At 44.8% G+C, this 25,673-nt stretch overlaps 1 protein-coding gene across 2 annotated transcripts in view; it reads left to right on the top strand.

Annotated features, from left to right (window-relative positions):
* PAH (phenylalanine hydroxylase) overlaps positions 1-25,673 on the top strand; it is a 103,541-nt gene that overhangs the window by 62,758 nt on the left and 15,110 nt on the right. For both annotated transcript variants that reach the window (XM_043562349.1, XM_043562348.1), the window contains 3 exons: positions 6,232-6,320; positions 17,827-17,894; positions 25,270-25,466. In XM_043562349.1, the coding sequence (XP_043418284.1) occupies positions 6,232-6,320; positions 17,827-17,894; positions 25,270-25,466 (354 nt within the window). The remainder of the gene's footprint in view (positions 1-6,231; positions 6,321-17,826; positions 17,895-25,269; positions 25,467-25,673) is intronic.

Genomic DNA, 25,673 nt, shown 5'->3' with positions numbered 1-25,673 from the left:
CCTACGGTGAGCCGGTTGCTTCTCCCCTCAACCGAAGAAGCCAGCCAGGGTTTGGCTGCCTCGCCCATTTCACAGATGAGAAGCCAGAGGCTTGGGAACCAAGTGACTTGCTCAGAGTCACAGAGCTTATGGGTGGGAGAGATGAAATTTGAACACAGACCTGCTGGCTTCAAGTCCAGGATGTGCACGCCCTTTGCACGGTACACGATGTAGGCTTTCCAGCTGGGTTTGCAACCAGTCCGCCTTCCCTGGATCCTGACAGCCTCTCTGACTCCTGGGCCGGGTGAGTGTCATCAGCTATAGACAAGGGACCCCTGCTCCTGCAGGACACCTGCTTCATCAAGGTCGGGGCACTTAGATGTGTAGACATATAATGGCTCTGAACTCTGATACACATGCCTACCTACATACATAAATATATGTGACTTACGTATGTAAATATATATGTAATAGTGCAAGGAATAAACACAATAGACTGTAAAAAGAAAAAGTGTAGGGGCGCCTGGGTAACTCAGTCGGTTAAGCGTCTGACTTCGGCTCAGGTCATGATCTCGCGGTTCCTGGGTTTGAGCCTTGTGTCAGGCGCTGTGCTGACAGCTCGGAGCCTGGAGCCTGTTTCGGATTCTGTGTCTCCCTCCCTCTCTCTGCCCCTCCCCCTTTCATGCTCTGTTTCTCTCTGTCTCAAAAGTAAATAAACAATTTTTTTTTTTAATTGTAGGCTTCCTATAAAAATGTAAAGGCTTGGTCCTGTTTTGTCTGGGGTCCGCTGTAGTCTCCTTTAGGACCTGGTATCCATCTGCCACATTGCTTGCTTCCGGCCTTGCTGAGTGGGCCTCTTCCCCAGGAAGTGAGCCATGTCAGAACCTTGCTTCCCCCATTCCCAACAGCTTGCACTCGCCTCTCTTGGGTCTCATCTCCTTAAACCTTGTCCTGCTCTCCAAGGTGGTGGCTGGTGAACTCCTCTTAGTTGTGAGGCCTGGCCTGTGTCTTCCTTCCACCTCAGATGACACATTGGCTGTACTGAGCGGCCTCTGGGAGGTGATGCTTTAACCTCACGTGGGACCTGGGGAGGGGACGGGGAACAGATTTAAAGGTAGGGCTGGGCTGCTGCCTGGAGAGAGACTGTACCCGACTTATCGCTCCTTGTTACTTGGCCTCCTACAATGATTATAATAAAACCAAATACTTATAAAGCACTTGCTGTGTGCCAAGCCCGGTTCTGAGCACTATTCGTGCATTAGCTCATTTAATCCTCACACACTCTGAAGTGCATACATTTACTCTAGTCTTTTTACCAATGGGACACTGGAGGACTTTGCCGGAAGTCCCGAAGTTTCACAGTAGCAGAGGCCAGGTTTGAACCCAAGCAGTTTGGCTCTGAAGCCGATATGATTAGCCAACCGAGCTTTGCTGCTCCTCCAACCTGGCTGTGTCCTGGGCCTCTTCTGGGTGGTGACAAGGCCCAGAAGGTACCAGAGGCCCCTGGACATGGGTGAGCGCCCCACAGGCTCATGGCGCTGTCTGGGGGTCCCTCACAGTCTCTGTGACAAGGGCTTGGGACCTGGTGGGCGGCTTCTGCCTTTGTCTTCTCTTGGCCAAACCTTGAATCCTTTGAGGTTTGCCACCTTCTCATGTTCTCTGATTATTTTTTCGTTTCGACCAAGAAGTCTGAACTGAGCCATGTGGTCCAACAAGTGTTCTCCGTTTGGAGGAGGGGGTGGGGGGTGGGGTGGGGAAGAAATCAGCCAGAGCTAAAAATATGCTGATTCTGCTGCCCTCTGGCGTTCAGTGGGGAGCCTGCAGGCTCGCACAGCTCTGAATCGAGGTGGGAAAAGGCTTCTGTGCAGTAGAACCTTGTTCTCTTGGTGAGAGGAGCAAGGGAAATGGGAGGTGCAATGCATTTTGGGAGCCGTGGTTATGCTTCCAGAAGCAAGCAAGATTGACCCAGTAAGTCCCTGGAAGCGTGTCTCCATGTCCCCTCTGACCAGCCTCAGCCCTTCACTGGCATTCTGTGGGGCTGAAAACCCAAACCCAAAGAGGATTCCAGCCACAGGTCAATCCAACTCCCTTTTACAGAAGGGGAAACTGAGGCCCAAGATTAGAAAGCCTATTAATACTGGAGCTTGATTGCCAATGGGCTTCTGACTCCAGTTTCCCTTCTTTCCTCTTCCTCCTCCTCCTCTCCCTCCTTCCCTTCCCCCTCCTGCTCTTCTTCCTCCTTTTTCTTCCTTTTTATCATCATCATTAAAATCTCTGTCACCCTAATGGTTAATACAGATAAGCACTTGCTGTGGACCACTTAACTGTATCACATTGGCTGTAGTATTTAATGCAATAATATAGAAAGATGGTTCTAACCGATATGGTGGAATAAAAACTAAGGCTCCGAGAGATAAACTACTTGCACAATTACACAACAAAATAAGTGGCCTACTTTCTAGTCCTGCTGGAAGGCTTTCAACTCTGCTCTCTGTGCTATGCTGGACTAAGGACAGAGTGTTAAAAAAAATTCCTGGAGCTTGCAGGTGAACAATAATAGTATTTACTATGTGCCAGTACTGTGCTCAGTGAATCACGTGTATTAACTCATTCAACCTTGTACTGTTCCTATAAAGTAGTACTTTATAGTGCTATTATTATCTCCATTTTACAGATAGGGAGACCGAGGCACAAAAAGATTTAATAATTTGTTCTGAGTGGCACAGATAGTAAGTAGAGTGACAACATTCCAGCCTAAGCTGTCTGGCTCTGTTGCCCAGGCCCTTGACGATTGCTAGACTGACTCTCCCTAAGTCAGACGGGGAGCCGGCTCTGAACTGACGACAGACTCTAGCTCTCCCAGATCCCCTTGAGCAATGGGAAGACGACATCAAGTTGCCAAGGCCCTCGTTCTGGGGTCTGGAGCCACAGGATGACACAGGAGGTAGTGTCCCCCTTCCTCTCCATCTCCTGAGTTCAGGAACTTCCTGGCACTGGTATCTATTTAAATTTCTTTATAATTTCTTTCTTGTCACCCATACCCACTAGAATGGAAGCACCACAGGAGTGAAGACTCCCTCAGTGTCTAGTGCCTGGTAGCAGTCGGCGCTGAACATATATTTGTAGAATCTACTTCGACGAGGTTAAGGGTGACCAGAATCAGAAAGTGGGGGAGCAAGACAGGGCTGGCCTGTCCTGTCTCTGGGGCAACTGTGACCACTGGAGCTATGGATGACTCCCAAGCAAGAGAGATAATGATGGCATGGGGAAAAGGTGCCTTGGGAGAGAGTTGATGGGACGGCAACATTCTGGGGAAGCAGGAATGGTCTCAGAGGGGATCCCGAGCCCTGGCTGACTACAATAAGATGTCCTTTCTGAAGTCCTTCCAACCTGAGTAAGGGACAGACCCCATTTTCAGTGCCAACAACAGAGATCCATTGTACAGGGGGAAGCAGTGGACTCAAGGAGAAAGGAAAGCCTCGAGAAAAGTTCAGGAGACAAAGTGGGAAGCCAGGTGCCATGCTGGGTGAGCCGCGCACGGTGAGGTCGTCCCAGACTCCAAAGTCCGGCAGTTGGGACTCAGAAGGTCTATGAAGAGACTTATCCTCTCTGTTCCTCCTTGTCCTCATCTGTGAAATGGGGATAATAATAACGCCTACCTCTTGGGGTTATTATGCGGAATGGGTGAGGTGCTACATGTAATGTGTCTAAGACAGCGCCTGGCACAAAGCAAGTGCTATATAAGCCTTAGCTCCTGGAATATTCCTGCAGTGTCTGTTCCTGTGCCTATCACCACAGAGAGCCACCCTTGAGCAGTGGGCTGGGCTGTAAGGGCATGGAAACGTCCAGCTTGGAAACTGAAAGGACAATCAAGCAGTCAGGCTCCGGAGGCCAGCTAACATTGTGCTCCGTGTAACTCCCCAAAGCGGCAGGATGGATTCATGGTCAGGACGGAAGGCACCAAGTCATCCAGGCCTGAGTTTGAATCCTGACCTCCTCTGTTTCCTGGCAGTTAGGTATTTGGGTTTGCCACTTAACCTCTCTGTACCTCAGTTTCCTCATTTGTAATGTGGGAGACTACAGGTTAAATATTTAGAATGGCACTCAGTGCTAGTTTTTATCACTACCATAGGCAGTAGAGAGCTTTGCACCTCTTATCTATGGAAACAGCGCTCTAAATGGATCTTTATTAATGCTGTTGAAGTAAGCGTCTTGTTTTGGTGGAATGTGGAAGATTCTTGCCTGATGCTTCTATGTATAGATCATGGCTGGCATTTCCCCAGGCTGGCCACTAGATGGCATGCATGCCCTTTCCCGTCTGACCTGAGCTGGGCCAGAATCAGAAAGAAGGTGCCAGAGATGGAAAGCTACCTTTTATGGGCTAGACACTGGGCCAGCCCTTTGCCTACATTCTTATTGACTCCTCACTGTAATACTCAGATTAAAAGAGATATTGAACCAAAATAGTAAGCATAGTGGATGCCACATGGTTAGGCCTCAAGAAACATCTTCTTCCTATTACTGTTGTTATTATTGCCATTTTTACAGTTAGGACTGAGGCACAGAGAGGAAAAGTAGGTAGATGGAGCCTGGATTCCAAGCTAGACCTTACTGACTACAAGTTCAGCATCTTTTCTCTAAACCTCATTTCAGGGGAAGCATTGGATGGCTGGACCTCACTTCACAGCTCTCCCTGCCTCCCATGTCCTCTTTGGCTCTGTTTTTCTGTCTCTTACTTCTTGTGTGGTCTTCAACTAGTTATTTAGACTTTCAGAGCTGTGCAGTCTGTACAATAGGGGTCACTGTGCCTTCCTTATTCTGGGGATACTTCAGAAATAGCAACTAGATCAGAGTTGATGCTCCATGGATGACAGTTACTGTTGTGAATGCCTTACAGGTTAGCACAACTAGGCTTCCTTCCTTTCCTTTCCTTTCCTTCCTTCCTTCCTTCCTTCCTTTCCTTCCTTCCTTCCTTCCATTCATCCTTCCTTCCATCTTTCCTTCCTCCTGCCTCTACCGCTCCTTCCCTTTCTTTCTTCTTTCTTTTCTTCCTTGCTCTCTCCCTCCCTCCCTCATGACCTCCCTCTCCTCCATGCAGTTGAACTACAGTGCACTTATGGTTCCTACCCTCATGGACCTTACAATCCAAATGTCCTAGTCTCTGTTTATTCCTGGGGCAATTCCACCCCCAGGGGGTCTTCTCTGTAGACCACAAGCCCAGGCCTGATCTACTCCCCCACTAGGCTGCTCCAAAAGCAAGCCTGCAGATTCTCTAGGTACTATGAAGTGCTGTCCGATCCTAGACTGACTGACTCCATTCTGTTTCACCAGTGACTTTCAAATTGGCTTTGGCATCAAAAGATTCTGCTAGGATGCCTGGAAGTCTTTGTGAGGGAAGCATGTGTTAGGAAGATGGGGTCATGATATAGGGTCCCTTGCTTAAGACAGAACAGCTCTGGTTTTATCTAATTTATATTCTGGGGTTACATGCAATACTCTGCCACGAAAGAAAACTATAAAAAACCACTCCCCTTTGCTATTAGAGGTAGGAGGGAGGCAAATTTTGAGGAAGTTCAGAGAAAATCTCCAGGAAAGAGAATATGTTTGAGAATATGTTTTAAAATTATTTTTCCAAGGTGCTAAGTGAAATAAGTCAGAGAAACACAAATAATGCATGGTATCTCTTACGTATGGAACCTTTAAAAAAAAAGGCATGAAACTCATAGAAACAGACAAAAGACAACAGATTAGTGATTGCCAACGGCTGGGGCTGGGGAAAATAAGGAGAGGTTGGTAAAAGGGTATATTTCAGCTATGAGGTAGATAAGGTCTGAGGACCTACTGTAAAACGTGGTGACTGTAGTTGTAACACTGTATTATATAACTGAAATTTGCTAAGAGAGTAGAGCTTAAATATTTTTACTAACCCCCAAAGGTAAATATGTGTGAGTTGACAGATATGTTAATTGACTAGATGGGGGAAATGCTTTCACAATGTATACCTATGTCAAATCACAACAATGTACACTTTAAATATCTTATAATTTTATCTGTCAGTTACACTTGAACAAGGCTGAAATTTTAAGAAATTAGTTTCCAAGGAAAATGGGATTCAACTTTTGAATTACAGTAATTTGGGGAGCCCACTTGCCCCCTCACTGGTTTGTCTAATTGGGGCTGATCCCATGCTTCTGACCTTCGGCCATGTCCTGCCAATCCCCGACTCAGGATGTTGCCCTCTCTGTGTTTCAGTGCCCTGGTTCCCAAGAACCATTCAAGAGCTCGACAGATTTGCCAACCAGATCCTCAGCTATGGAGCGGAACTGGATGCAGACCACCCTGTGAGTCCCCATGTCTGTGGTCCTTCCCATGAGATCCTTTCAGCCCACCCCTCCCCGCCCCTACTCCCCTCCCTGATCCCCAGCAATGTGTCTTCATTTGTTTGCTTGTACTACAGACATCTGGAGGGTGTCTTCTTGTACATCATCAGCACCGTCATTATCATGGTCATTTTTATTGTTGGAGCAAATATGGATCGGCCTCCAGAAACTATTGTTTATGTATAATATATGCATGTAGGTGTGTGTTTGCACACACACACATACACACACACACACACACACACGTAAATCATCTTTCCGGCTTTGTACAATTAAAGAGGTTCAGTTCAAGTGTTTGGGAAATAGTAAACCACTAACAACTCTGCCAGGTACAGCAGGGCAGTGAGGAGAGGTGACATTGGAACTGGATCCCCCAAACTGAGTAGAAGATGCTGAGGGAACAGTATATGTGAAGGCTCAGAGTCCTGAAAGTATCTGGAATATTTTGGAATGGCTGGCTGGTGCATGAGGTGTGAGGGTCAGATTTTAAAAGGTCTGATATACCAGGCAAAGAAGTCAGACTGCATCCCATCCCCTCCCCTGCATCCCCAGGGGAGCAGGTTGTTCTTTACTGGTTTCTGAGAAAAGGCCCAGGGTGGGGGGACTTTATCACCATTTTTTTTGTGTGGTGCAGGGGTTTGGGGAGGGGGAGCAGCTCAGGCTGGACTCAGGGTCAGGACCAGTTCTGACAGCCTCCATAGATGAAAAGTGCCACAGTCATATCGGCTGTCACTTACTCTCTGCCCAGGTAGATGGCTCCTTAATCTTTAAATGACTTGGAAGCTGTTTCATTACAGTGGTTTAGTGGAACTCAGTGAGAGCGTCTGCATTTCAGCAGTTTTCTTACATCTCTGTGGGTCTTTACAGTTGAGTGAATCGTGAACTTGCTCTTCACAAAGGCTCTGTGCAGTAAGCAAAGCAGATGTTCCCATTTTACAGGTAGACGCATTGAGGCCCAGTGAGAGTAAATGGGACTTTTCCAAGGTCCCATGCTAAGCTTCGGGTTTTAAGATTCCTAATCCAGCCCTCATGGTGCCAAAGACAAAGGTCTAGCCAGTGGCAGAAACGCTGGTGCTTTCTCAGAGACAAAGAGAGACCTATTTCTGGAGTAGACTGGCCTTTTCAAATATGAACAAGTGTTGCTTATTCTAACTCAAATAGTAAACCCCTGATAGTGGACTCAAAAATACAGAAAAGCATGAGAAGAAAATAAAGATCACCCATAATTCCAGTTATTTCCCTTTTTCTCTTGGTAGTATTCTGCATTTTTTTTTACAACGAGAAACTATTTTAGAAACAGAGGCGAGTTCCCTCCTGACACCCACCATCAAAATTGAAAAAAAGTATCCCCTATTGTCACACTGTCCGGAAACAATCAGTGTTAATTTTGGTGTGCTCCCTTTCTCTTCTCCACATCTCTTTCCCCCTCTCTTTCTATTATTTAGAAATTAATACATATTATTAAATTATATATATCATAAAATTATTATATATATAATTTTTTGTGCATTGCCATAACTTACTAAGCAGCCCCCAATGGCAAGCATTTAGGAAGTTTCTAGTCTTTCCCTAGGACAATAATTTGCTTGCCTGGGTATCTTGATGTGGGCTTTCCATAGCTTCCTTGATGCTTCCTTGTGAAACTACTTAGTCTAGGGATAGAAATTGTAGTTCAGTCTCCTAATATATATACTTCAGTACCTTATCGCCCCCAAAATAAAGCTGGATCCCCATTCACCTTCCTGGGGATGGTGCAGCCTTCTCCTGTGGCTCCTGGGGGCGCCAGACCTGAGCCAAATCCCCACTGACAGGTCTTCGGCCGTGGGCCTTGGGAGCAAAGCATCTGCAAAGATATTGTTCCCCTGGAAGACCTGTCTGGCCACCTTGGCCCAGTCAGTGGAAAATTAGCCCATCTTACCAGCCTCCAGACCTCCTGCCGTGACCCAAGACCCTTCTGCTGGTCACACTCACCGCTCACTTGGGGGAACCAGTATGGCCAGGAAAGAGGGAAGAGGTCACAGACATGGACATTTCCCTCCCTTTATCCTTGTGTCTCCTCAGGTAGATAAGCTGGTCTTAGAATTCTCTAGAATTCATTTCTCCTTACAGACCCAGCCCCTATCTTTGTTTCCCTGGCCTCTCACTGTGATGAATTTTATCATAAAAAAAACCCCATCTGTCTGGTACATGGTCCTCCCGATGAGGAGGCCAGGCTCTCTCTGTTCCTTCTTGTGGCTTTTCATCAGATCCTGGGAACTGATGGGCCAAGGACAGAGTAAACCCTCCAGAGTGCTCACAGGCCCTGGCTGCCATGTGTGAGGAGTGGCGGTGTTCTTCGCGAAAGGACCCTCTGTTCCGCTCTGTACCAGGTTCGCAGCATGCTCCCCTGCCCTTGGCAGTGTGCACTGACGTTTGACCCAATATCTCACTTCAAGGCCTCCAAAACAGCCACTCTGAAGAATGCGGCCAAGGAAGGATTGTTCCTGCCCCAGAGGGTAAAGGGCATCTGCCTGTGTGCGTTAGCCAAGTGGGAAAATAAATTAAGAGCTGCATTCCACTCCGTGCACACTGCCTTCTTTCCTTTGTTGCCTGTGTCTCGCCTTTCTTCCTTCCCCAGGCATTTACTGAGCGAGTGACATTCATAGCAAATGTTTTTTGAGCGTGGACTGTGTGCCGGCACTGTGCTAAATGCTCTCCCTGCATTTTTAAAATTTCGGTGTTATAACCATCCATCCTGGGAGGGTTGCGCTTTCCGATTTTCAGAGAAGTCTCAGACAGAGATGGCCGTGTGGTCTCACGTATATGGGAGCCGCCTCCCAGGCTATGTAAAGGAAAGGGGGCTGAAATGATGAATACGGCATGACCTCTGCCCTCCTGGGGCCTCCAGTTGTGGGGTGGAGGGAAAAGGGGTGTCCGCTCTTCCCAAAGGGGTGCCAGAGGTGACGGGGATACAACTGTAAGCTTGGTAGACAGAATCCAAGTGGTCTGTTTGATTTCCGTTCTCCAATGGACCCTTTCTCTGCCTGTTCCCCAGCGTCTGTGGTCCTGTCCCTGTTGTCTCCTTCACCTGGGGTAATTTTCCTCATCGTCTCACCTGTTCTTGCCCTGCTGGCAAACCTCTATTCGTTTTCTACGGCCTAGCTCATATGCTGGCCTCCCTGAAGACGTCGCTTCCACTGGCCCCTTCCCCAGGCTAAGTTTTCTGACACTGATGTCATAGAACTGTGTGTGCTGTGCTTTATACTTTGAGCACAGACTGTCAGAGAAAAATAAATTCACTTCCTCATGACTTGTAAAGGCATAAGACAGATACACGCGCGCACACACACACACACACACACGCGCGCGAAAGGGTCATATGCATGTTTCCCAAACTATAATCCACGAAAGAAATTTTTTTCATGATCAAAGGGAGAAACAGTATATGCTAGAACCCCATTTGAAGCATATGCAAGTTCTGTGATCTCATTAGGGATGTTGGAAAGTCCCGTAAACATGAACTCGTTCAACCTAATGTTTCTCAAACTTTTTTTTACTGATGGAACCCCTTTTTAATGGCATACCTAGCGATATTATCTAAAATGGTAGTGTTCCATGGAACGCAGTTCGGGTAATATTTAGTTTAAATCATAACACACAAAAAGTAGATGATTAGACACCAGGTTTAATGAGTCAGATGGCATGTACTATCACTGTGGACCGGAATGGTTAGGGAGGACTTCTGGAAAGAGGGAGAGGTGAGTGGAGTCTTGTAACAACTAGGGTAGGCTAACCGCTGATCAAACAATCCCCAAGTCACCATGGATTAACTGAAGGTGTATTTCCAGTGTAAGCCAGTAAGGAGATTTCTCCACACAGTCTTGCAGAGACTAAGCCCCTCCCACTTCAGGGCCATACCTTCCTCCAAGTCTCAGACCCTTTCTTTTTTTTTCTGCCAGCACCTGGGAAAAGAGAGACAATTGCTCCCAGGAGGTTTCTGTGGGCCATGTCTGGAGGTGACTCACATCCTTCACTCAAATTTCATTGACTGCAGCCCAGTCACATAGCCGCTAGGAACTTCAAAGAAGACTGAGAAATGTGGGTTAGCAATGTTCTCTGAAAGAGGGATGAGACACAGGCCTTCGGGAGCACCAGCAGCCTTGGCCACACAGATCCTAACCCCAGAGCTCCCTATGCCAGCTCCACTGGCACCTACACCAGTGTCTAGACTGAAGATTCACATGAGGGGGTGCTTTCTGGTGGAGAAAATATCAATCAGCAGTACTGTGCCTCTGTGTTATTTCTTCTACTATCCAAAGGTCTCAAACTGTTTTTTAGTCTTTCAGATGTAGGTACGGAGTTTCTCTTCTCTCCAGAAAGAGCCTTGCTCTTCCCTGAGTGGAGGGCTATCATTCTAGTACTCCTCTCCTCTTCCTTTCTGCCAATTAAAATTCTCCACCCGAAGGCCCCATTAAAGTCTATTCTAAAGATGTCGGCCAGTTATCAAAGACTTGTGGCCCTCCTACTAAGTTGCTCTGTCCAAACGTAATTTTCAATAAAGTAAAAACAACTATCATGCAGGTATATAGTCAACATCGGTCAAAAATCTATTAGCTCAGTAGCGAGGGAACCAGCAAGATGACGATGTTGGTGCAAAGGAAGCTATAAGAGACTAAATTATGGATGGTCATTGAAAAATTGAGTGCTGGAGCAAGACCACAGAGATGGAGTTACAAGTGATTAATGCTCTCAAAGGCAAGAAAGCCATAACTGTGAGTGTTTTTATCTACCGGACATAAATCATTTGCAACTTGATCATAAAATAAATCTTCTGCTACTTGCCCATCTTCTGTAAGTTGGCATCTAACCCTGAAGAATCTGGGCCTTACTAAGTAGTAAATTGCCCATCAGACAGATATACATGCCTCTAGAGCTTACCGTGAACTCGTTAGGCAATGATCTAATGTGACTTTGGAAAGGCACATGGTAATTTTTTTGCGTAATTTTTTAACAGCTCCTACCCAGAAGTATGCTGAGTTATGCCATGCACTTAAAATCTAGTGATAAGTAAGACTAACAGAGTCCTGAGTTTAATGATATTAACAAGTATAATGATTGTCTGAAAGGAGAAACACTCAGGTTGTTGAGAAAGTGTATTGTAGGGGAAAATCAATAAGTTTGGGGAAAAGCAAAGAAGGTCTATAAAATGCAATCGAACCAGATGGAAAGGCCAATTAGTAGCTTATTGGTCTAGAAGAATGGGGAAGGGTATTTCAATAACAGGGAACAGCATGTGTAAAGGCCCTGATGTGGCAAAAAGCCTGGTGGGTTTAAAGATTAAAAATAAAACCAACTGGGACAAATTTGGGACATAGTATGCAGGACTACCATTGTAGTTCAACACAGAATTGGAAATGTAGGAAAAGCCAGATTGCATAATGCCTTGTGGACTGTGTTAAAAATTTTGGACTTTACCCTTAAATTGATGAGAAGCCATTGAGAGTTTTTAAAGATGAGAGTGACTGCACCAGATCTGTACTTTGCAAATCTACCGGGGCTGCATGAGGGGGGAGGTATGGAAAGGACACAAAGAAAGTCCACTTGGAAAGCAGTTGTGCTAGCCCAGGCAAGAAGTGATGGGGTCCTGAATGAAGGGACAGCAGTGAGGATAAAGTAAAAAGGACAGACTTAAGATATTTGGAAGGAAGAATGGACTAAGATTGGTTATGGGATGTGAAGGAAGAGAGGAGGAGAGAAGTAAAACAATGACTCTCAGGTTATTGGCTTGGGCAACCAGGTATCTGAATCCTTTCCAAAACAGACTTTGTGGCTTTATAGGTGGTAGGCACGGCCAGCAACAGAGAGTGGGCAAGGGGCGGGGCTGTTGTTGGTGCTGCCGTGGTCTGTTGGTTTGCACATCTCTGGGCGGGGTCTGCAGGATGGCAATGGCAGTTACTAAACCACTTTGAGACTCTTGTCTCCTGTGTACCACCCTTTCTCCACTTGGTGTGGGGCTGATGGAATGCAAAAAGTCTCTCATTGTTGGCATAGATGGAATATAAATAGGAAAGAAAGAATTGTACAGATGCTGTTTAGAAGGCCCGACCGTGGGTGGTGGGGCTCAGTGACCCTCTCCAGACTCTATCCTTTTTATGTTCTGAACCAGACTTCTCAGCTTTTGAATTTTCCACCATTTTGCACAAATGTGTCATTTTTTGATTGTCTCCTTTGTGTTCAGAATTTTACTTGGTGCCCTGCGTACCTTACCTACTCTAACCCACCCAACACCATGAGGGAGCTGGAGCTAACAGTCTCACTTTACTGATGAAGAAACGTAGGCTCTGAGAATCGAACTGGCCAACCTCAAGCCAAGCTCCTAGTGACTGGGGTTAGTAATCCACCCAGCCTGCCTGACTTGAAAACCCCTGTTCTCCTTGCTAGTCTAAAGATGGCATTTCTGAGATTTAACCTCAGCCATGATATCAAGAAAGGGTAACATGAAAAGCTCAGTATGAAATACCCAGAAGACTTTTCCGAACGGTTACCTGCTCCCTGAAATCCCCACAAAAACAGAACCACACACGTCAACACCCAAGTCACAAAAATGCTGAGATTTAGGAAAGTGATTGCATGTAGACTGCCTCCTGTAGAATTCCCTCCACTTTGTCCCTTCCACTCCTCCCCCCCCCCCTTCCCCACTCCTCCTTCACCAACAATATATTTTCCTGTCAAAACATACTTGGTTACACGCAGTGCAACCAAAATTGCTGCTATTAGCTTAATTGAGACAGGGTGATTATAAATAAATTACATGCAGTGCTACTGAAATTGCTGCTATTAGCTTAATTGAGACAGGATGATTAGTCATCATCAACTGAAGCTTAATTCAGAGTGTACTGTGCATGGCTGCAGAGATCCTGTGGTCATCTGGCTGCCCAAAGGATCAAGGCCAAACCAACAAGAGATGGACTTCGGGGCCACAGCTCCCTTTCCCTGGCAACCGAGAGAACAAAAGTCCTTGCAGCCTGGTTGGGGGGGGGGGCGTTCTTGACGGCTGATAATGAACTTCTTAGGCACTTTGAGCTGGAAAGGACTGTGGTTAGAAACGTTCCCTGTGGAAAATCTGTGTAGAAAAGTATATATGTACGTGTGTCGACGTATCTCAGTATGTGAATCTTCCGTGGCTTCCTCACAATGATTCGAGACGGATTTGTAATGCTGTTTTACTTTTTTTACTAATTATAAAAGAAATCCGTACTCACAGTACAAAACCTCAAAAGCATGAATCGTATAGAAAAATCAAGGTTACTCTCTCATTTTTGTAACGTTTGTTAGGCCCTGGTGTACTTTTTCCATCACTTCATTTGTACATTCCCTCCATCATAGTTGATACCTCCTGGATATGCAATTTTATATTAAACTTTTTTTTCACTGATGAAAATATCTTCAAACTACCTAGACAACATACATTATGGATCAAAGATAAAGAGCCAAATAGGGCAGAGAGATTGTCATGGGCTTCTCACTCCTGGAGGCAGCATGATGAAGTGAAAATCCACTGGTTAAGGGAGATCTTCCCTCACCCCCCTGGTTTCCTGCCTCAACCCTCAAACCTCAGCTCGTCAGCCATGGTGCAAACAGAAAACTCCCATGGAGGTGCTCCGTGGGCTTCATTTTTCTCATATCTTGATCAAAATATAGAAATATTCTCCAAGACGGCTTATAGGTGCAAAAGTCTATGCTGTATACTTAAGGGCTGGGGAGAGCCATTTATTACAGACTGTTATTTTTTTTTTTAATTTTTGTTTATGTTTATTTATTTCTGAGACAGAGAGAGACAGAGCATGAGTGGGGAAGGGGCAGAGAGAGAGAGGGAGACACAGAATCAGAAGCAGGCTCCAGGCTCTGAGCTGTCAGCACAGAGCCTGACGTGGGGCTCGAACTCACAAACCGTGAGATCATGACCTGAGCCAAAGTCGGTCACTCAACCGACTGAGTCACCCAGGCGCCCCTATTACAGACTGTTAAATAAGACTTGTAGGTGAGGATGACTGTGGTCACCAGACCTTAATGACTGGCAAGTATTAAGTTCATATTTTGAATCCTAACTATGGAGATGTGTTCTTCCTTTAGCCCAGTAGGCAGGCTCCTAAAGGGATGCATTCAGTGCTGCTTGGAAATCAAATCATGGTGCCCAGTTTACTTACTGCATCATCCCAAGGCAACTTATCTTCATCCAATAGAAGGGCACCAAGGGTAGTTTTAAGTTTTCAGATTCCTAAGCCTTCCTTCCTGTGATTAATGACTCCAAACCATTCAGCATTGTGAGGAAAACCGAAGAGCTATATTTTGTAATAGCTGTGTCATGGAATGTTTTCCAAACTGAATAATCACTTAATTTACTTGGGATTTGAGTTTGGAATAAGAATACGTAGTAATTTTAATTTTCTGGTGTGAAACATTTAGATTTCTCTTTCTCAAAATATATCTTAAGAAACAAACTAAGACATTCTTTCTTCCCTCCCTCCCTCTGATCATCCCTTCCTCCTTCCTTCTTTCCCTTTTTCAACAAGTGTTTGTAGTTCTTTCTGTATGGCGGACTTTATGCTACAGACTCTCAGATTACATATATATATGGACCCTGGTTCTTTGGAACTGCTGGCAGACTCTGATTGAAAACAATGACACCACCACCAACAAAATAACCAACCAACCAGCCAATCAGACAAGACAAAACAAGAAAATATCTAAAAATCAGGGAGTACTTATCTTTTAAAAATACTTCTCTAAATATGACACTCCATGATGCAAGCCCTTGTTTATGATTCATCAACACCTTGGTTTGAAGGGAAGGTGGGGCAGGTGGTAGAGGTCCTCCCTTATTGGGAAATTCTTGGAATGAACAAAGTAAGTTCTAGTATTTTGCTAGTCTCTTGTTTTTCTAAAATTCAGGTACTATCATTTTTTTGGTAAAATACCCCCCCTCCCTTTCCAGGTTTATTAAGATATAATTGACATATAACATTGTGTAACTTTAAAGTGTATAACGTGATGATTTCATACACATATATATCGCAAAATGATTATAACAGTAAGGTTAGTTAACACCTCTGTCGCTTCACATGATTGCCATTTGTGTGTGTATGTGTGTATGTGTGTGTGTGTGTGTGTGTGTGTGTGTGATGAGAATATTTAAGATCTACTCTGTTACCAACTTCCAAGTATATAATACAGTATTATTAATTATAGCTACTATGCTGTACATTACATTTCCAGAACTTACTCATCTTACAATTGCAAGTCTGTACCCTTTGACCAACATCTGCTCATTTCTCCCACCCCAGCCCCTGGCAACCACCATTCGACTTTGCTTCTATGAATTCAGCTTTTTTTCAATTTTACATAGAAGTAAGACAATGCAGTATTTGTATTTCTCCGTCTGACTTACTTAGCATAATAACTTCACAAGTCATCCATGTTGTCGGAAGTGGCAGGATTTCCTTCTTTTATGGTTGAGTGGTAGGATATATATATGTATTATATTACTATACTATATATTATATATTATAATACATGTGATATATATGTGTACATCTTCTTCATCCTTTCGTCTATTGACAGACACTTAGGTTGTTTCCATATGTTGGCTATTATGAGTAATGCTATAGTGAACATGGAATATAGATATCTCTTCAAGATCTTATTTTCATTTCCTCTAGATGGAAACCCAGAAGTGAGACTGCTGCTTCATATGGTAGTTCTGTATTTAATTTTTTGAGGAAGCTTCATACTGTTTTCCATAGTGGCTGCACCAATATACATTCCCATATGCAACGTGAGGGCTCCCTTTCTTCCATATCCTCACTCATTCTCTCTTGTCTTTATGATGATAGCCATTCTAAAAGGTGTCAGGTGGTATCTCATTGTGGTTTCGATTTACATTTCCCTGAAGATGAGTGTTGGGTGTCTTCTCAGGTACTTACTGACTATGTGTATTCCGTCTTTAGAAAATGTCTCTTCAGTTCTATGGCTTATTTTTTAAATGGAAAACTTAGGGCTGCGTTGTATGAGTTACTTATATATTTTAGGTATTTACCTTATATTAGATATATGGTTTGCAAAATTTTTTTCACATTCCATTGGTTGCCTTTTCATTTGGTTGGTTGTTTCTTTTACAGTGCAAAAGTATTAGTTTGACATAGTCCTACTGGTTGACTTTTACTTTGTTGCTTGTACTTCTGGCGTTATATCCAGAAAAATTATTTTCAAGAAGCAATCCTTCTTGAGAAAGAAGAACAAAGGTGGAGGTGTCACATGTCTTGATTTCAAATTATATTACAAAGTTATACAAATCAAAACAGTATGGTACTGGCATAAATTGACCAATGGAACAGAATCGAGAGCCCAGAAGTAAAGCCATGCATATGCAGTCAGCTAATAGTTGACAAGGGAGCCAAGAATACTCAATTGGGAATGGATGATAGTCTCTTCAGTAAATGGAGTTGGGAAAACTGGATATTCACATGCAAAAGAATGAAATTAGATGCCTATCTGACACCCCTTGCAAAAATTAACTTGAAATGGATTAAAGACTTAAGTGCAAGACCTTAAACCATAGGACTCCTAGAAGAAAGTGCAGGGAAAATGCCCTTTTAATTAATTGGGCTCATCTCTGACTAAGGTATACGTCCCACCAACACTGAAAGACACCCTTGGCTTCTTTCCACTCTTCAGAAATATGCTGCTTTTGGGCGTGCCCGGGTGATTCAGTCGGTTGAGCATCTGACTCTTGATCTTGGCTCCAGTCATGATCTCACGGTTCGTGGGATCGAGCCCCGCCTCAGGCTCCATGCTGAGTGTGGAGCCCGCTTGGGAGTCTCTCTCTCTTCCTCTCTCTCTGCCCCTCCCCCACTCACATGCCCCCCCCCCTCAAATAAATTATATATATATAATATATATTATGTATATATATATAAAAGAAACATGCTGCTTATGATTGTTGGGGGAAAGGCTGTCTGCCGGTGGGTGAGCCTCAAAGGAGAAATGATTATCTTCATTTTTCTATATTGAGATTGATTTCTCAGGTGAGCCCCTGCTGCGGTATAAAGGTTGACCCTGAAGTGCAATGAAAACAGCATGAAACTGGGTGCTTCAAACCCTGGTCTCATCTTTGCTTGACTCCTTTTCCTGGGCCACTGTTTACGCTGGATGCATGAGGATAATCATACTGAGCTACCATGCAGGATTTTTGTGGGACTTACAGATACAGTAAGTCCCTAGCACACATAGACAGGCATAAAATAAAGACCCAATAAATACTATTTTAAAAAATTGCAATAGCAGCAAGCATGTACCTGTTTGTTTATTAAGAAGCTGAGGAAGGAGAGCAGGGCTGTCAGAGCTCACAGAGCCCCCATTCAAATCCCACAGGGACATGCTAGGCCTCTCTGCCCAAGCCTTGAGAAGTCAAGTGTCTCCTCTCTCCTAGGGTTTTAAGGATCCTGTGTATCGAGCAAGACGGAAGCAGTTTGCTGACATTGCCTACAGCTACCGACAGTAAGTCCACTTTGCTGGTCTTGGGGAAGAGAGAAGCGCACGCTCCTGGCTTACCTTTTCCTTGCCCAAGTTTGGAAAATACCAGCATAGAGAGTCCTGCCTTCGGTGTGCGGGCGTGCGCGCCTGTGTGTGTGTGTGTGTGTGTGTGTGTGCGCGCGCGCGCATGTGTGTTTAAACCCTCCCTTTAATAACACATGTTTCAAAAAAAAATTGCTGCTAGACAAAACAAAATTACCCACGGTGCCGGGCCGGCCTTCTCCCCAGCTTTGTTGTGTCCTTATGCGCTAACATCTGAAGTAATTACAAAAGGCCTCGCCCTGAATAACACAGCCTCTGGTATTCTCCACATTAAACAGGGAAGAAGGAAAAAGAGAATCATTTACATTCAAGGAGGAGTTGGCTGCTTTACTGAAATAATGAATCGTTTGAGGTTTTAGATGAGCCGTGCCTCAGCGTTCTTCTTTGATCTGATCTGACCCAGCTGCGAAGGGCAATTTTCAGAGGAGCTTATTGTTTTCTGTCTGGGATTCTACCCTATTTTAGCCAAAGGAAAATGCAAATATCAAAGATGTCAGTTTGGGAAGGGAGCTGTTTTTGCTGTTTTGAGCCCTCAGGAACTACAGAAATGCTACCACGGGGAAACAGCGTTTGAGGCCTGAGCTCCATTCCTGAGTTAAGACGTGAGAAAAGACATGCTCAAGATGAGACATAAATGTTGACCAGGATCCGGGACACCTGGGTGGCTCAGTCGGTTAAGCATCTGACTCTTGATTTCAGCTTAGGCCATGACTTCATGGTTCGTGGGTTTGAGCCCTATGTCAGGCTCTGCGCTGGAGCCTGCTTGGGATCCTCTCTCTCTCTCTCTCTCTCTCATCCTCTCTCTCTCTCTCTCTCTCTCTCTCTCTGTGTCTCATTCTCTCTCCCCCCCCCACCCGCCCATCTCATTCTCTCTCTAAATAAATAAATAAAAATTTTTAAAAAGTTGACCAGAACCCTGAGGGATGGTACTTTAACAGCTTTGATAGATTCTGAGGGCGATGAAAATAATAGGGCTCTGTTGACTGAATACAAAGTTACCGTCCAGATGGAAAGACCTCCGGAGAAAATAAGACAATTCCCTTCTCTGAATGACTCCCAGCAGTGGAAAGATCCAGAACTTTGGTTAAACCTGATTTTGGTTAAACCTAGGCCCATTTGGGTTTGGGGCCTTGGCTTGTGACAAACAGGAACCACAGAACATGGCAACCTCTCCCCACTTTGCCTTTGCCCTAACATGGTCAGGTGAACACCATCAAATCGGGTATAGACAGGAGCCTTTTTCAGGTAGCCAATAATAATAATAACTTAAATTTATGATCTCCTTGCTCTGTCTGGGGCTTTGTTAAATGCTTTGCTTACATTATTTCATTATCTTATTTAGTCTTAATAATAATTCCCTGGTTTTCAGATGGGAAAAGTAATGCTCAATACAGTTAAGTAACTTACCAAGGTCATAATATAACTAGTAGGTGACATCATCCCCTTTTGAATTCAGATTTCTCTAACTCCAAAGTCATTCTTACCCACTTCCCTGAGCGCCGGGATTCTCAGCGTCAGGAGACCACACTTCTCCATATAATCCAGGAGCTGCTTAGGAAGGACATTCACTTACTGCCTGGCTCTTGCGATTTGAGGAGAGAAACTGATCCCCTAACCTTCTTTCCATAAAAATGTTAAACCTGGGGCACCTGGGTGGCTCAGTCAGTTAAACGTCTGACATCAGCTCAGGTCATAATCTTACAGTTTGTGAGTTCAAGCACCACATCTGGCCGTCTGCTGTCAGCGCAGAGCCCGCCTCAGATTCTCCGTCCACCTCCTTCTGTCTGTCCCTCTCTTGCTCATGCTTTCTCTCTCTCAAACATAAGTAAACATTTAAAAAAATAAATAAAAATGTGAAACCTAATGGAGAAGCCTGGAATGGATTGAATGCCTCACCATTCTCCTTGTTTATCAAGTAAGTTAAATTGATTATTGAAAACCATCCATGGGGACGCCTGGGTGGCTCAGTCGGTTGAGCGTCCGACTTCAGCTCAGGTCACGATCTCGCGGTCTGTGAGTTCGAGCCCCGCGTCAGGCTCTGGGCTGATGGCTCGGAGCCTGGAGCCTGCTTCCGATTCTGTGTCTCCCTCTCTCTCTGCCCCTCCCCCGTTCATGCTCTGTCTCTTTCTGTCTCAAAAGTAAATAAATGTTAAAAAAATTAAAAAAAAAAAAAAAGAAAACCATCCATGGATGCCTGGCTCTCTGAGAATCGTTAGAGACCTTCTAGTCAATTTCCCCATTTTTACAAATGAATCTCAGATGGTTAAGTGATGTGGCCAAGGTCATGTGGCTAGTAGGGCTGAACTTGTTCTCAAATTCAAAGCCTATTTCAGAACTCGTTTTAGCTCCTCTCTTTTAAACTTCTGACCCTGTTTACCATCCCTTTCTTCTTTGAAATGGTCTCTTAGCTCAGTATCTGGCACAGTGGATTTTCATTATTCGAGGATTACTTGCTTCATTTATTTGAGACCTCCAATTCAATTCTTGTGGCACTTTTGCAATCATTCCCAGACATGCACAGAGTGGGGGAAGATTGGAGTTGCCTGATGCACGAGGTCTCAGACTGAACAAGGTGACACTGCCTTCTTATTTCAGCTTCTATACTATAAACAACTATTCTTTTTTTTTTTTAATTTTTTTTTCAACGTTTTTATTTATTTTTGGGACAGAGAGAGACAGAGCATGAACGGGGGAGGGGCAGAGAGAGAGGGAGACACAGAATCGGAAACAGGCTCCAGGCTCCGAGCCGTCAGCCCAGAGCCTGACGTGGGGCTCGAACTCACGGACCGCGAGATCGTGACCTGGCTGAAGTCGGACGCTTAACCGACTGCGCCACCCAGGCGCCCCACAACTATTCTTATTGAAGTCTATTTAGATTAGAGACCCGGTTGCCGAATTTTTGCATTTTTTTGTTGATCATTTTCCCGTTTAAAATGCCCCCCTCCCCCCAGCACAGTGGTGAAGTGCCGTCTAGGGTTCCTAAGTGTGAGAAGGCTGAACACATTTTCCATAATGTGTTTATGGAAAAAATGCGTGTGTTAGATAAGCTTCGTTCAGGCAGGAGTTATAGTGCTGTCGAGATCAATGTTAGTGAATCAGCCGTATATATTAATAAGATTTCTTTATACAAAAGCCCACACAAAATGAAGTTAGGTGTTATTAGTTGATGAAAATGTGGTGAGAGCTCATGGGACCCTAGTCCTGTATTTCTTCTGGACCAGTGGCTCTGCGTTCAGAGTTCAGCTCAGAGCTCATGGTGACCTTAAGTAGCACAACTACCACATATAAAGAGAATCAAATGTATTCTACTCTCTACTGATTTCCCTCCCTCCTTTCTGAGGTTTGTTCCCAGTTCTCCCTGGCCTGTTCATCTCACCCCAGAGCTTGTAATGTCTTTCAGACTCAACTTTGGCCCTCTTCCTTGGTTTCTGCCACCCTCCATACCAATAGCCCCCACATTCAGATCTCTGGCACTTTCCGCATGGGGAATGAGGCCCAAGCTCCTGCGTTATGAGTCATGGAACCACAGGATATTGATCACGTGACGGAATGTATCTACTAAGTTCCAGGGCCCACCCCAAGAGCAAGACCCACAGAGCCCATGCCCTCTGGGGAATACGGGGAAGGCAGTGACAAAAGTAACAGTAAACGAGATAGGTATAGGTGTTCCCAAAGTTAAAACTTGGCTGTCCCGAGGCCGTATAATTAGGAGTTGGAATGTAGATTGGGCAACTAGGTCAGCGGGAAGTAAAGTTTCGGCTGAGAATTAAAGATTGAGCTGGAGTTTACAGCCAAAGAGAATGGGAGTAGTGAAGGAGAGAGGGTGGCCCGTTTAGCTACAGGGCTTTTGTTTTGAGATGTGAATATTTGGGGCCAGAGTCAATTCCTATAGAGAGTAAAGAAGCAACTAACCCCCACCACTGCTAACTAACGACCTCTACCTCTTCTCCGCCCATCTGCCGTGTGGCGCTCCGACTCTCCTGCCCAAGAACATTTAATGAAAGTCTTAAAACATCAGATTGAAGAGGCGCTGAAAAATGGCAGTTGCAGTTCTGAGGCACCAAATTATTTGTCTTGTAATAATTACCTATGTGGGAAGATCTGGTGTAAAATAAGACTCCAAGGAGAGGGAAGGCTATGCCAGGTGCTGGAGTATCTTGAATGCCGTATTTGGTTGGTGAAATAATTCAGAAACAACGTCGTCTACTTAAAACACTTTTTTGAAGAAGGATCCTAGTTGGCTTAACTAGATATCTCTTCCTTATTTCAAACTAAATGGACACTCTACCTAAATTGTCTTAGTTTAGTTTACTTAATCAGACCATGACTTGATGAGAATAATTGACAATTTCTTCAAAGATCAAGGATCTTATGAAACCTCAGGTCTCTTGATGGAAGTGGAAGATGGAATAAAATGTGCTGTGTTTACTTTCTAAGTAAACCATGGAACTTAGTGTGTACGTATGAGACAGAGAGAGAAAATAAATTCTGAAATGTTTACTACATCCAGACAGCACTTCAGAGATGACGTATTTGATTCTTATTACAATATTACAAGATGGATTTGACTGTCCTTATGTTGAATATATATATGGCTCAGAAAGTGGCAATAACTTGCTCAAGTTGCCACACGCTTCTGTCCCTCCCACCCTCCCTCCCTCTCTCTGACTCTGTAGTCCTCTGCATTGGCCCTGCTCTCTGGCCATCGGTGGCGTCTCTATTGGAGGTGGGCCCAGAACCACCAGGCTGACACCTCAACACAATTAGAGGTTCTATCTCCTTCCAACAGGTTCCACAAAAGTTTTCTCTGTGAGTCTCATTGGCTCTGATTAGAACATGGGCCCGTCTGTCAGCCACTGTCTGTGACCAGGGAAATGAGATGCTCTAAATAGCCAGGCCTGGTCACATGCCCAGGTAAGAGTGGTGGAGTCTCCTCCCACTTGAACCTGAGGCTGGGAGGGGAGGAGGCTGCTTTACTGGAAGAATGGGGAAGGGACATGGCACACCCTGGAAAGGTAACTATTAACCAAAGGGACATCATGGTACCCAGGATGTTACTATCTCTTTTTTTTTTAATTTTTTTTTAGCGTTTATTTATTTTTGAGACAGAGAGAGACAGAGCATGAACAGGGGAGGGGCAGAGAGAGAGGGAGACACAGAGTCTGAAACAGGCTCCAGGCTCTGAGCTGTCAGCACAGAGCGCGACGCGGGGCTCGAACTCACGGACCATGAGATCATGACCTGAGCCGAAGTCAGATGCTTAACCGCTTAACCGACCGAGCCACCCAGGTGCCCCTGTTACTATCTCTTAAAATTGTATTATCAAATAGCAAATCACCTTTCTTTTTAACGTTTTTATTTATTTATTTATTTTTGGGACAGAGAGAGAGACAGAGCATGAATGGGGGAGGGGCAGAGAGAGAGAGGGAGACACAGAATCGGAAACAGGCTCCAGGCTCTGAGCCATCAGCCCAGAGCCCGATGCGGGGCTCGAACTCACAGACCGCGAGATCGTGACCTGGCTGAAGTCGGACGCTTAACCGACTGCGCCACCCAGGCGCCCCTCACCTTTCTTTTTAAATAAGACTTAGTTATGATAATTATCCATTACCCAGTGGTATTATTATTTGTCAGCACCAATATTTGGTACTTTGTACATAGTATTTCACCTAATTCTCCTCTATACCTCCCAAATAGTTACTTATCAGCCTATGTACCAGTGGCACAGACTAGATTTAGAGAGGTTTTCTAAACTTCCAGAGCATTTATTCAGCTAGGAACTTGTAGAGCCAAGTAGTGAACCCTTCTCTGTCCATGTTTGAAGCCTGCTTTTTCCCTCCATCAGCACTTAGCCCGGAAATAATGGTGCATCCTCAGGCAGGGGCTTGCCTGATGTTTTCTTTTCACAAACCCTGCTGGCCATTATAGGGTCTTCTGAGTTTGTGTTGCTTTCAATGCATCAGCAAAAATCTGTCCTAATCTCTGCCCACCTTTCTGTGGAACATAACACTGACTTTGCTTTAATGGCCTTGGATGAGCTACAGCTTCGAAAGGGCAGGAGAAACCTAGTTTGGAGCCTGAGGATGATCCACGCTGAGAATGATCCAGATTCTTAAGCGAAAAGTTCTGCCTCGTCCTAGACACTGTGTACCCTGTTAGGAAACAGGTCTGTAGTGCAAAGAACAGTCGCTAGATTTTTAAAAGTCAGGCTCTGTTTGATTTTCATTTGTTTTTACTCTTGAGAACACAGCTCATTCTTAGATGTTTTTCAAAAGGACCTTTTGAACTACTGACTCTCAAAGCATAGTGTATCCCCTGGAAGCTTATTGCAGTCCAGATGCCTGGGCTTTCTCCTCCCCCACAGATTCAGGATCTATGGGACAGGGTCCAACATATGTATTTTAACCAGCTCCCTGTAGCTCTGTTATGTCATAACAGAAGATGCTACAAAAGCAGATCTTATACCTGGCATGGGTTTAAATCCCTAAGGTCAGAAATATCAAATCTAGGGGCACCTGAGTGGCTCAGTCTGTTAAGCGTCCAACTTTGGCTCAGCTCATAATCTCACGGTTCATGAGTTCGAGCCTCATGTCGGACTCTGTGCTGACAGCTCAGAGCCTGGAGCTTGTTTCAGATTCTGTCTGTCTGTCTGTCTGTCTCTCTGCCCCTCCCCCACTCATGCTCTGTCTGTCTGTCTCTCTCAAAAATAAATAAAACATTAAAAAAATTAAAAAAAAAGAAATATCAAATCTAGCAAGCGCATGCCCACTAAACAAGGGTCTCAGGCTCACAGTCCATATATTAAATCCACTTTAGACCGCAGATATAATTGCATTAGTTGACATAATGCAAAACACGATATTGCTTTACTTGAACTTGGATGCCTTTGTTTAGAAAGAGGATGTGCCTTTCAGTTGTCTTGGCTGCCACCCTCCACTGTCCATACCCACTACTTTGCCCATTTACGTTACCCGCTGGGCCCTTGCAGTTAAGTGAATTTCTACTCTGGGTAAACAATTGGAGAGAGAGAAGAGCAGAAAGGCCAAGTGATTTTCCAAAGCGAGAACAAATCTCTGGTGTGGTTGGTGAGTTGAGAGCTTGTATCGTGGCTTAGCCAAATTGCATGAATGTTTCCTATATCAAGAAGTGGAACTTTCTTCTTTTGAATAACTTATGAAACCCCCTGTAGTCTGTGACGGTTCACAGATTCTGGACCTTCCTCCCTCTGCTAATGCTCCTTCTTCCTCTGCTTTACACCTGCCTTTCTGGAGACAAATCTTTCATGCCTGTATTCCAGTGGGCAGCCCATCCCTCGAGTGGAATACACAGAGGAAGAAAAGAAAACCTGGGGGACGGTGTTCAGGACCCTGAAGTCCTTGTATAAAACTCATGCTTGCTATGAGCACAATCACATCTTCCCACTTCTGGAAAAGTACTGTGGCTTCCGCGAAGATAACATTCCCCAGCTGGAAGAGGTTTCTCAATTTCTGCAGAGTAAGTCTACTTCAGGGGCAAAAGTGGGGGGAGCAGAAGGGAAGGGAAAGGGAAGAAAGTAAATCACAGCTAGTACCAGGGTATGTGTGGTGATGCAGGCAGGTTGATGGTCGGAAAAACAAATCTCACTGCTGGGCTCTGCCTCACCACCAGCTTCCACGGTTAATCCACTCTCATCCAAGACAAGGCATCGTGTGTGGGTTTTGC

Source organism: Prionailurus bengalensis, chromosome B4 (genome assembly GCF_016509475.1).
Source record: "Prionailurus bengalensis isolate Pbe53 chromosome B4, Fcat_Pben_1.1_paternal_pri, whole genome shotgun sequence".
Classification (NCBI taxonomy): domain Eukaryota; kingdom Metazoa; phylum Chordata; class Mammalia; order Carnivora; family Felidae; genus Prionailurus; species Prionailurus bengalensis.
This window is presented reverse-complemented; position numbering and strand designations above follow the sequence as displayed.